Source organism: Toxorhynchites rutilus, chromosome 3 (assembly GCF_029784135.1).
Source record: "Toxorhynchites rutilus septentrionalis strain SRP chromosome 3, ASM2978413v1, whole genome shotgun sequence".
NCBI classification, from domain to species: domain Eukaryota; kingdom Metazoa; phylum Arthropoda; class Insecta; order Diptera; family Culicidae; genus Toxorhynchites; species Toxorhynchites rutilus.
Window position 1 is genome coordinate 159,709,410 of NC_073746.1, and position 13,071 is coordinate 159,722,480.

Genomic DNA, 13,071 nt, shown 5'->3' on the forward strand with positions numbered 1-13,071 from the left:
ACAGTGGGAATCCCATTTCTTTTCTGCCACCGGACTGAACAGAGGCTTAATAGCCGGTGTCAGCTCGGAAATCCATTCAGTTGCTATTGGATAATAGTTTCTCTCGCTCGCTCGCCTAAACACAATACTTTTCTCTCCCAATCCCAGTTCTTTTCTGCTACGGGACTGAAAAGTGGGAATTGCTAGAATTTTGCTTTTCTCTCCCATTCCGAGTTCTTTTCTGCCAAGAGACTGAACAGTGGAAATCCCATTTCTTTTCTGCCACCGGACTGAACAGTGGCTTATAAGCCGGTGTCAACTCGGAAATCCATTCAGTTGCTATTGGACAATAGTTTCTCTCGCTCGCTCGCCTAAACACAATACTCTTCTCTCCCAATCCCAGTTCTTTTCTGCTACGGGACTGAAAAGTGGGAATTGCCAGAATTTTGCTTTTCTCTCCCATTCCGAGTTCTTTTCTGCCAAGAGACTGAACAGTGGAAATCCCATTTCTTTTCTGCCACTGGACTGAACAGTGGCTTATAAGCCAGTGTCAGCTCGGAAATCCATTCAGTTGCTATTGGACAATAGTTTCTCTCGCTCGCTCGCCTAAACACAATAGTTTTCTCTCCCAATCCCAGTTCTTTTCTGCTACGGGACTGAAAAGTGGGAATTGCCAGAATTTTGCTTTTCTCTCCCATTCCGAGTTCTTTTCTGCCAAGAGACTGAGCAGTGGAAATCCCATTTCTTTTCTGCCACCGGACTGAACAGTGGCTTATAAGCCGGTGTCAGCTCGGAAATCCATTCAGTTGCTATTGGACAATAGTTTCTCTCGCTCGCTCGCCTAAACACAATACTTTTCTCTCCCAATCCCAGTTCTTTTCTGCTACGGGACTGAAAAGTGGGAATTGCCAGAATTTTGCTTTTCTCTCCCATTCCGAGTTCTTTTCTGCCAAGAGACTGAACAGTGGATATCCCATTTCTTTTCTGCCACTGGACTGAACAGTGGTTTATAAGCCGGTGTCAGCTCGGAAATCCATTCAGCTGCTATTGGACAATAGTTTCTCTCGCTCGCTCGCCTAAACACAATGCTCTTCTCTCCCAATCCCAGTGCTTTTCTGTTACGGGACTGAAAAGTTGGAATCGCCTGAACTTTGCTTTTCTCTCCAAATCCGAGTTCTTTTCTGTCATGAGACTGAACAGTGGGAATCCCATTTCTTTTCTGCCACCGGACTGAACAGTGGCTTATAAGCCGGTGTCAGCTCGAAAATCCATTCAGTTGCTATTGGACAATAGTTTCTCTTGCTCGCTCGCCTAAACACAATACTTTTCTCTCCCAATCCCAGTTCTTTTCTGCTACGGGACTGAAAAGTGGGAATTGCCAGAATTTTGCTTTTCTCTCCCATTCCGAGTTCTTTTCTGCCACCGAACTGAACAGTGGTTTATAAGTCGGTGTCAGCACGGAAATCCATTCAGTTGCTATTGGAAAATAGTTTCTCTCGCTCGCTCGCCTAAACACAATGCTCTTCTCTCCCAATCCCCGTTCTTTTCTGCTACCGGACTGAAAAAGGGGAATCGCCTAAACGCTATGCTTTTCTCTCCCAATCCCAGTGCTTTTCTGCTACGGGATCGAAAAGTTGGAATCGCCTGAACTTTGCTTTTCTCTCCAAATCCGAGTTCTTTTCTGCCAAGAGACTGAACAGTGGGAATCCCATTTCTTTTCTGCCACCGGACTGAACAGAGGCTTAATAGCCGGTGTCAGCTCGGAAATCCATTCAGTTGCTATTGGACAATAGTTTCTCTCGCTCGCTCGCCTAAACACAATACTTTTCTCTCCCAATCCCAGTTCTTTTCTGCTACGGAACTGAAAAGTGGGAATTGCTAGAATTTTGCTTTTCTCTCCCATTCCGAGTTCTTTTCTGCCAAGAGACTGAACAGTGGAAATCCCATTTCTTTTCTGCCACCGGACTGAACAGTGGCTTATAAGCCGGTGTCAGCTCGGAAATCCATTCAGTTGCTATTGGACAATAGTTTCTCTCGCTCGCTCGCCTAAACATAGTGCTCTTCTCTTCCAATCCCAGTGCTTTTCTGTTACTGGACTGAAAAGTTGGAATCGCCTGAAATTTGCTTTTCTCTTCAAATCCGAGTTCTTTTCTGTCATGAGACTGAACAGTGGGAATCCCATTTCTTTTCTGCCACCGGACTGAACAGTGGCTTATAAGCCGGTGTCGACTCGGAAATCCATTCAGTTGCTATTGGACAATAGTTTCTCTCGCTCGCTCGCCTAAACACAATACTCTTCTCTCCCAATCCCAGTTCTTTTCTGCTACGGGACTGAAAAGTGGGAATTGCCAGAATTTTGCTTTTCTCTCCCATTCCGAGTTCTTTTCTGCCAAGAGACTGAGCAGTGGAAATCCCATTTCTTTTCTGCCACCGGACTGAACAGTGGCTTATAAGCCGGTGTCAGCTCGGAAATCCATTCAGTTGCTATTGGACAATAGTTTCTCTCGCTCGCTCGCCTAAACACAATACTTTTCTCTCCCAATCCCAGTTCTTTTCCGCTACGGGACTGAAAAGTGGGAATTGCCAGAATTTTGCTTTTCTCTCCCATTCCGAGTTCTTTTCTGCCAAGAGACTGAGCAGTGGAAATCCCATTTCTTTTCTGCCACCGGACTGAACAGTGGCTTATAAGCCGGTGTCAGCTCGGAAATCCATTCAGTTGCTATTGGACAATAGTTTCTCTCGCTCGCTCGCCTAAACACAATACTCTCCCAATCCCAGTTCTTTTCTGCTACGGGACTGAAAAGTGGGAATTGCTAGAATTTTGCTTTTCTCTCCCATTCCGAGTTCTTTTCTGCCAAGAGACTGAGCAGTGGAAATCCCATTTCTTTTCTGCCACCGGACTGAACAGTGGCTTATAAGCCGGTGTCAGCTCGGAAATCCATTCAGTTGCTATTGGACAATAGTTTCTCTCGCTCGCTCGCCTAAACACAATACTTTTCTCTCCCAATCCCAGTTCTTTTCTGCTACGGGACTGAAAAGTGGGAATTGCCAGAATTTTGCTTTTCTCTCCCATTCCGAGTTCTTTTCTGCCAAGAGACTGAACAGTGGAAATCCCATTTCTTTTCTGCGACCGGACTGAAGAGTGGCTTATAAGCCGGTGTCAGCTCGGAAATCCATTCAGTTGCTATTGGACAATAGTTTCTCTCGCTCGCTCGCCTAAACACAATACTTTTCTCTCCCAATCCCAGTTCTTTTCTGCTACGGGACTGAAAAGTGGGAATTGCCAGAATTTTGCTTTTCTCTCCCATTCCGAGTTCTTTTCTGCCAAGAGACTGAACAGTGGAAATCTCATTTCTTTTCTGCCACCGGACTGAACAGTGGCTTTAAAGCCGGTGTCAGCTCGGAAATCCATTCAGTTGCTATTGGACAATAGTTTCTCTCGCTCGCTCGCCTAAACATAGTGCTCTTCTCTTCCAATCCCAGTGCTTTTCTGTTACTGGACTGAAAAGTTGGAATCGCCTGAAATTTGCTTTTCTCTCCAAATCCGAGTTCTTTTCTGTCATGAGACTGAACAGTGGGAATCCCATTTCTTTTCTGCCACCGGACTGAACAGTGGCTTATAAGCCGGTGTCGACTCGAAAATCCATTCAGTTGCTATTGGACAATAGTTTCTCTCGCTCGCTTGCCTAAACACAATACTCTTCTCTCCCAATCCCAGTTCTTTTCTGCTACGGGACTGAAAAGTGGGAATTGCCAGAATTTTGCTTTTCTCTCCCATTCCGAGTTCTTTTCTGCCAAGAGACTGAACAGTGGAAATCCCATTTCTTTTCTGCCACTGGACTGAACAGTGGCTTATAAGCCGGTGTCAGCTCGGAAATCCATTCAGTTGCTATTGGTCAATAGTTTCTCTCGCTCGCTCGCCTAAACACAATACTTATCTCTCCCAATCCCAGTTCTTTTCTGCTACGGGACTGAAAAGTGGGAGGCTTAATAGCCGGTGTCAGCTCGGAAATCCATTCAGTTGCTATTGGAAAATAGTTTCTCTCGCTCGCTCGCCTAAACACAATGCTCTTCTCTCCCAATCCCCGTTCTTTTCTGCTACCGGACTGAAAAAGGGGAATCGCCTAAACGCTATGCTTTTCTCTCCCAATCCCAGTGCTTTTCTGTTACGGGACTGAAAAGTGGGAATTGCCAAAATTTTGCTTTTCTCTCCCATTCCGAGTTCTTTTCTGCCAAGAGACTGAACAGTGGAAATCCCATTTCTTTTCTGCCACCGGACTGAACAGTGGCTTTAAAGCCGGTGTCAGCTCGGAAATCCATTCAGTTGCTATTGCACAATAGTTTCTCTCGCTCGCTCGCCTAAACACAATGCTCTTCTCTTCCAATCCCAGTGCTTTTCTGCTACGGGACTGAAAAGTTGGAATCACCTGAACTTTGCTTTTCTCTCCAAATCCGAGTTCCTTTCTGCCAAGAGACTGAACAGTGGGAATCCCATTTCTTTTCTGCCACCGGACTGAACAGAGGCTTAATAGCCGGTGTCAGCTCGGAAATCCATTCAGTTGCTATTGGACAATAGTTTCTCTCGCTCGCTCGCCTAAACACAATACTTTTCTATCCCAATCCCAGTTCTTCACTGCTACGGGACTGAAAAGTGGGAATTGCCAGAATTTTGCTTTTCTCTCCCATTCCGAGTTCTTTTCTGTCATGAGACTGAACAGTGGAAATCCCATTTCTTTTCTGCCACCGGACTGAACAGTGGCTTATAAGCCGGTGTCAGCTCGGAAATCCATTCAGTTGCTATTGGACAATAGTTTCTCTCGCTCGCTCGCCTAAACACAATACTCTTCTCTCCCAATCCCAGTTCTTTTCTGCTACGGGACTGAAAAGTGGGAATTGCCAGAATTTTGCTTTTCTCTCCCATTCCGAGTTCTTTTCTGCCAAGAGACTGAGCAGTGGAAATCCCATTTCTTTTCTACCACCGGACTGAACAGTGGCTTATAAGCCGGTGTCAGCTCGGAAATCCATTCAGTTGCTATTGGACAATAGTTTCTCTCGCTCGCTCGCCTAAACACAATACTTTTCTCTCCCAATCCCAGTTCTTTTCTGCTACGGGACTGAAAAGTGGGAATTGCCAGAATTTTGCTTTTCTCTACCATTCCGAGTTCTTTTCTGTCATGAGACTGAACAGTGGGAATCCCATTTCTTTTTGCCACCGGACTGAACAGTGGCTTATAAGCCGGTGTCAGCTCGGAAATCCATTCAGTTGCTATTGGACAATAGTTTCTCTCGCTCGCTCGCCTAAACAAAATGCTCTTCTCTCCCAATCCCAGTTCTTTTCTGCTACGGGACTGAAAAGTTGGAATCGCCTGAACTTTGCTTTTCTCTCCAAATCCGAGTTCTTTTCTGTCATGAGACTGAACAGTGGGAATCCCATTTCTTTTCTGCCACCGGACTGAACAGTGGCTTATAAGCCGGTGTCAGCTCGGAAATCCATTCAGTTGCTATTGGACAATAGTTTCTCTCGCTCGCTCGCCTAAACACAATACTCTTCTCTCCCAATCCCAGTTCTTTTCTGCTACGGGACTGAAAAGTGGGAATTGCCAGAATTTTGCTTTTCTCTCCCATTCCGAGTTCTTTTCTGTCATGAGACTGAACAGTGGGAATCCCATTTCTTTTCTGCCACCGGACTGAACAGTGGCTTATAAGCCGGTGTCAGCTCGGAAATCCATTCAGTTGCTATTGGACAATAGTTTCTCTCGCTCGCTCGCCTAAACATAATACTTTTCTCTCCCAATCCCAGTTCTTTTCTGCTACGGGACTGAAAAGTGGGAATTGCCAGAATTTTGCTTTTCTCTAACATTCCGAGTTCTTTTCTGTCATGAGACTGAACAGTGGGAATCCCATTTCTTTTGTGCCACCGGACTGAACAGTGGCTTATAAGCCGGTGTCAGCTCGGAAATCCATTCAGTTGCTATTGGACAATAGTTTCTCTCGCTCGCTCGCCTAAACAAAATGCTCTTCTCTCCCAATCCCAGTTCTTTTCTGCTACGGGACTGAAAAGTTGGAATCGCCTGAACTTTGCTTTTCTCTCCAAATCCGAGTTCTTTTCTGTCATGAGACTGAACAGTGGGAATCCCATTTCTTTTCTGCCACCGGACTGAACAGTGGCTTATAAGCCGGTGTCAGCTCGGAAATCCATTCAGTTGCTATTGGACAATAGTTTATCTCGCTCGCTCGCCTAAACACAATACTTTTCTCTCCCAATCCCAGTTCTTTTCTGCTACGGGACTGAAAAGTGGGAATTGCCAGAATTTTGCTTATCTCTCCCATTCCGAGTTCTTTTCTGCCAAGAGACTGAACAGTGGAAATCCCATTTCTTTTCTGCCACCGGACTGAACAGTGGCTTATAAGCCGGTGTCAGCTCGGAAATCCATTCAGTTGCTATTGGACAATAGTTTCCCTCGCTCGCTCGCCTAAACACAATGCTCTTCTCTTCCAATCCCAGTGCTTTTATGTTACGGGACTGAAAAGTTGGAATCGCCTGAACTTTGCTTTTCTCTCCAAATCCGAGTTCTTTTCTGCCAAGAGACTGAACAATGGAAATCCCATTTCTTTTCTGCCACCGGACTGAACAGTGGCTTATAAGCCGGTGTCAGCTCGGAAATCCATTCAGTTGCTATTGGACAATAGTTTTTCTCGCTCGCTCGCCTAAACACAATACTTTTCTCTACCAATCCCAGTTCTTTTCTGCTACGGGACTGAAAAGTGGGAATTGCCAGAATTTTGCTTTTCTCTCCCATTCCGAGTTCTTTTCTGCCAAGAGACTGAACAGTAGGAATCCCATTTCTTTTCTGCCACCGAACTGAACAGTGGTTTATAAGTTGGTGTCAGCACGGAAATCCATTCAGTTGCTATTGGAAAATGGTTTCTCTCGCTCGCTCGCCTAAACACAATGCTCTTCTCTCCCAATCCCCGTTCTTTTCTGCTACCGGACAGAAAAAGGGGAATCGCCTAAACGCTATGCTTTTCTCTCCCATTCCCAGTGCTTTTCTGTTACGGGACTGAAAAGTTGGAATCGCCTGAACTTTGCTTTTCTCTCCCATTCCGAGTTCTTTTCTGCCAAGAGACTGAACAGTGGGAATCCCATTTCTTTTCTGCCACCGGACTGAACAGAGGCTTAATAGCCGGTGTCAGCTCGGAAATCCATTCAGTTGCTATTGGACAATAGTTTCTCTCGCTCGCTCGCCTAAACACAATACTTTTCTCTCCCAATCCCAGTTCTTTTCTGCTACGGGACTGAAAAGTGGGAATTGCTAGAATTTTGCTTTTCTCTCCCATTCCGAGTTCTTTTCTGCCAAGAGACTGAACAGTGGAAATCCCATTTCTTTTCTGCCACCGGACTGAACAGTGGTTTATAAGCCGGTGTCAGCTCGGAAATCCATTCAGTTGCTATTGGACAATAGTTTCTCTCGCTCGGTCGCCTAAACACAATACTCTTCTCTCCCAATCCCAGTTCTTTTATGCTACGGGACTGAAAAGTGGGAATTGCCAGAATTTTGCTTTTCTCTCCCATTCCGAGTTCTTTTCTGCCAAGAGACTGAACAGTGGAAATCCCATTTCTTTTCTGCCACCGAACTGAACAGTGGTTTATAAGTCGGTGTCAGCACGGAAATCCATTCAGTTGCTATTGGAAAATGGTTTCTCTCGCTCGCTCGCCTAAACACAATGATCTTCTCTCCCAATCCCCGTTCTTTTCTGCTACCGGACTGAAAAAGGGGAATCGCCTAAACGCTATGCTTTTCTCTCCCAATCCCAGTGCTTTTTTGTTACGGGACTGAAAAGTTGGAATCGCCTGAACTTTGCTTTTCTCTCCAAATCCGAGTTCTTTTCTGTCATGAGACTGAACAGTGGGAATCCCATTTCTTTTCTGCCACCGGACTGAACAGTGGCTTATAAGCCGGTGTCAGCTCGGAAATCCATTCAGTTGCTATTGGACAATAGTTTCTCTCGCTCGCTCGCCTAAACACAATACTTTTCTCTCCCAATCCCAGTTCTTTTCTGCTACAGGACTGAAAAAGGGGAATTGCAAGAATTTTGCTTTTCTCTCCCATTCCGAGTTCTTTTCTGCCAAGAGACTGAACAGTGGAAATCCCATTTCTTTTCTGCCACCGGACTGAACAGAGGCTTTAAAGCCGGTGTCAGCTCGGAAATCCATTCAGTTGCTATTGGACAATAGTTTCTCTCGCTCGCTCGTCTAAACACAATGCTCTTCTCTTCCAATCCCAGTGCTTTTCTGTTACGGGACTGAAAAGTTGGAATCGCCTGAACTTTGCTTTTCTCTCCAAATCCGAGTTCTTTTCTGTCATGAGACTGAACAGTGGGAATCCCATTTCTGTTCTGCCACCGGACTGAACAGTGGCATATAAGCCGGTGTCAGCTCGGAAATCCATTCAGTTGCTATTGGACAATAGTTTCTCTCGCTCGCTCGCCTAAACACAATACTTTTCTCTCCCAATCCCAGTTCTTTTCTGCTACAGGACTGAAAAAGGGGAATTGCAAGAATTTTGCTTTTCTCTCCCATTCCGAGTTCTTTTCTGCCAAGAGACTGAACAGTGGAAATCCCATTTCTTTTCTGCCACCGGACTGAACAGAGGCTTTATAGCCAGTGGTGGAATTTCATGAGCATTCTGTTTAATCATGATTCAATATACGCAGTTATAATCTCGAGCAATGCATCTTCGAGTATACTCACTGTTCATGAGTTCATGAGTAAGAATGAATGTGGCAAATATGTTACTCACGAGAAACACAGCTGCGAGTATGCTCAGTGTTTTTTATTCATGAGTATGGATGAATATTCACTCAGGGCCTGTCAAACAGTTCACTACATTAGGCAAATCGAAACAAATACAAAACGCGGTGCGGAAAAAACGAAAGCGGAAAAATGTCCGAAATACCTTCCGGAAACAGTGAATCGAGTGATTCTTGTTCGTCGGCAGGAAGATAAAACATTCCGCCGGTCATAGAAGTATCTGTAGTGCCAAAAGTAACCAGTGCTCGAAATGGGAGCATGAAACCACCTTCAAAGCGCTCCATCATCACCACCTACACGGAAGAGCGCTTGTTAAATGGAGAAAAGATGATTTGCTGTGTCCTTGGAGAAAATTGTTTATACGAGCAGAAAGTATTTCGTCAGTCAAATTTCGAGCGTCACTTCCGACTCTGCCACCCGGTGGAATATGACCGCTTGTGTATTGGTCCATCTGCTGCAAAGAGTAGCAGTCCGAATATGGAACCAGCTATAACGATTAGAATGACAAAGCAACGGCTAGTAGGTGGAATTATCAAGATGGTGGCCATACATGGACTTCCGTTCGAAGCCACGGAATGGGAAGGATTTCGGGAAGTGGTAGATCCACTGCTCAGGGCCTATAACTTGACCATCAATAGACACAACATTACTCAGTACGTGACAAAAGCCGCAGAAGGTATCGATTGGATGATAGGCCAAGCGTTGAACGGGAAGCTGATTTCACTCAAATTAGACATTGTATCAAAAATGTATCGAAGCATGCTGGGAATCAACTGTCAATACATAAACAACAGTGGAATTGTTGTAAAACGAAATCTTGGTAAGTATTATTGTATCACTTGCATCCGTGAAAAATGTTGAAATGAAACGAAACGAAAACAAACATGAAGGATCTTCCGTCGCTTTCAAATGTTGACCTTGACTTTCGTTTTCTACATCTGCTGCATGAATCATGCTAGTAAACCTCTTTGTTGTAGGTATTATTGAGCTGCACAATCGTCACACTAGCCAAAACATCAAAGAAGAGCTGGTAAAAGTGTTGAAAACCTTCAACGTGGAAATGTGGCAAATAATGTCCATCACAATTGACAACGCGTCAAATATGGTCAAATTAGTTGATATTCTGTCAGATGAGATCGAATATCTACTGGAGGTTGGATTTGAGTATCGTGGAGAAGTAGCGACCGATGACATAACCACGTTTAACGAACTTGACGCTGATGATGATTTTGATACGCTTGATGATTCCCTTGAGAGACCTGCAGTTCTGGAGTGGGTACGCGTTTTGGAGGAGTTTGCACCTAATGCTTTCATTACCGCTATTCGTTGTGGAGCCCACACCACTCAGTCGGTGGTCCACGACGTTTGCAAGGAGATTGAACCCAAGGATATTCTGAAAGAGATCAGGAAGAAGGTGAAGAAGTTCCGATCGACTGAATATAAAGCGTTCTTTGACGTCAGTGAAGGAGGTTCATATCCACCACTTCCAAACGAAACTCGTTGGAATTCGGATTATAAAATGTTGCATGAACTTATAAAACGGAGAACATTTTTCGAGAAGCTGGGAACACAATATTCTGTTTTGGGTACTAAAAGTGTTATAATATTCAAGTCTTCATTCAGTCTTAACATTAATGATTATCACCTTTCAGACCTATCAAACTATTGGAACTTTATTAAGGAATATGTAACTGCATTTAATCCGTTGTATCAATGCACCACCGCTGTACAAAAACTTGAGTTAAGTCTATCAGATTTTTACATCGAATGGATTCGAGCATATGGTAGTATTCGGGAGTTAGAAGGTTCTAATCGATTCAAAACAAAGCTCATTAATGTAAAATTGTAAATCTTACTTTTCTTTTTGGTCTAATATCTCGCAAATCAAACAATTTATGCCTAATCGAATTCATCTAGCTCCTAAAATAGTTTTTTTTTTCAAATCCTCTAATAAATTTACGTCTCTATTGATTTTTTCTTTGATTTTAGACTTTATTAATTTAGTCCAATATAGTTGCCAACTCGATGCACCATATACATTTTGTTTCTATAATTACATCATTCAAATACTTATCCTGTCCTGTATTAAACAAATACTTTTTATACTTAATAATAGCGACTTTAAGCGATTGGCATTTTTGAAATATTCAGATTATTATTTTTTATTGTGTCTCTTGTTACTTGCGGATAACTTGCGAATTATATTTTACATGTTGCCCTTTTGTGGAACAATCAATGTATTAAATGTGTTAACAAAGAAAAAAAAAGAAAGAAGTAAATCTTATTCTAAAATCCATTCTTCCCCATGCTCGCAATTTGATTACCGTGAGTAAAGTTACATTTTGCTGCTCGCTTTGTTTGCGAATAAAATTATGCGAACAAGCTCACATGTCTGTGAATCACGATGAACTAGAATTTTGGTTCATTTTTGTTCGTGAACTATGGAGAAAGAGGAGGCTATCCAAATAAATGAACTCGTGAGCCTGGTTGATGTCAATAATGTAGTAATAACTCGCGACTGTGCTCATGATGCGAACATTTCCATCACTGCCTCTCACTGGCAGCAACGGATGGCTGTTTTGTGTGCGAATGAGTGCCCATATCGGTGTGTGCTTCCAAAGTGTAGATGTTGAAGCACTAAGAGATGACAAGCATTGTAAAATCCCAGCCTGACATCCAGATTCTGGCGATTCAAGCAACAAGTGCAAGGATGAATTACATTTATGAATTGAATTTCCGCAATTTCCTCTTCCTGGTAAGAATACGCCAAAGACGATGGCGGCGCTCTCTATCAGTGTAACAATTTTGCGCTCCTGTAGATGCAGTGTGAATCTTCTTGTCCCGAAGGCGTCCTCTAGCATCCGTCGGCGACACCGTCATAATTGGATTTGGATTTGTGAGGAGACCGATGTCGTGCTGTGTGGCATTTTCAGTGGCATCATAAAGTAGCCAGTTAAGCACCAATATACTTGAAATCGACTGGAAGAATGTTTCTCTTCGTTCGGAATGCATTTTTAACTGCTACTTGAGGAATGTAAGATCCCGTATGCTATTACCCGGTGACATAAATAGATTGCAACGATATACGATTAACTTGGCTCCCACCACGATGGTCCAGAAGCGAAGGATGCATTGAATTAAAAATAGGACCTGAAGAAATACGCTAATAAAATTGAGTCTTCCGATGATAGTTTGAGTATTGAAATGTGTTTCAGGGATAGCTACAACCTGCGATTGGATTGCTGGCCAATAAACGCTTAAAATATTTTTTTTCATCCTCTGGGATGTCTACTTTAGTTTTTGTCATCTTTGCGTCTTTGCGTAAGGAGCGAACCCAAAACTTAAAACGCGTTTTCCTCGAAACTAAGTTTTGCAAACAGGGTGTTCTACCTCCGGAACAGTCCATCCGATTTTGATGAAATAATTTATCCCAGATTCTCCACTAAATTTCCTACCATCGTACGTAGGATTTTTTTTTTATATTTTGAAAAATAAAATTTTGGTGAATATTTTTGTCTCGATTTTTGAGGCAAAAACGTAATTTTTTTACAAAAATTTCGATTACATAAAAAAAAATAGGTTGAAATCGGTCACTAAAAAACTTGTAGAACTCCCACCAATTTATAAGGTTTACAGTCCAATTGACACCAACATATTTATTGTTTGTTAAGTAATATATACCTAATAAAACTGTGATATCAGAATAATCATAGTAATTTATTTTCTCGTTGAAAAAACCGCGAAAATCATATACTTTTTATGATGTTCATAGTGCACTACTCCTTTAAGTGTCACTGCCTGAGCATTCGTATAGAAAATTGAAAAAGAGGAATATCGTATGTTGAGGAATCGTAGAGGAATATATATATTTTGATCAATCATTTTTTTTTATGGGAAAAACTCCTGAACAATCAATACAGTGGTTGACGAAATGTTACTCCACTTCTGTTCTTTCCGGAACAACAGTTTATCGGTGGTTTAGTGAATTTAAAATGGGTCGTACAAACACCGCAGATGCACCTCGCTCTGGAAGGTCAAAAGAGGCTACGAATCTAGGAAGCATAAAACAAGTGCATCGATTCGTTTTGAACGATCATAAAGTGAAATTATGCGAGTTAGCTGAGGCCGTAGGCATTTCAAAAGAACGAGTGAGATACATTTTGCACGACCTTTTGGACATGAAAAAGCTATCCGCGCGATGTGTGCCGCGTTTGCTGACCGTCAACCAAAAACAGTGGCGCGTTAATGATTCAACAGCCGGTTTGACGTTGTTGAAGCGT

General features: G+C 43.1%; 1 protein-coding gene across 1 annotated transcript; it reads left to right on the forward strand.

Annotated features, from left to right (window-relative positions):
• Positions 1–9,049: 9,049 nt before the first annotated feature.
• Positions 9,050–10,640, forward strand: LOC129773609 (uncharacterized). The gene is made up of 3 exons (XM_055777246.1): positions 9,050–9,611; positions 9,769–10,377; positions 10,444–10,640. Exons 1-3 carry the CDS (start codon positions 9,050–9,052, stop codon positions 10,638–10,640), a joined length of 1,368 nt encoding a protein of 455 aa, XP_055633221.1.
• Positions 10,641–13,071: the final 2,431 nt, after the last annotated feature.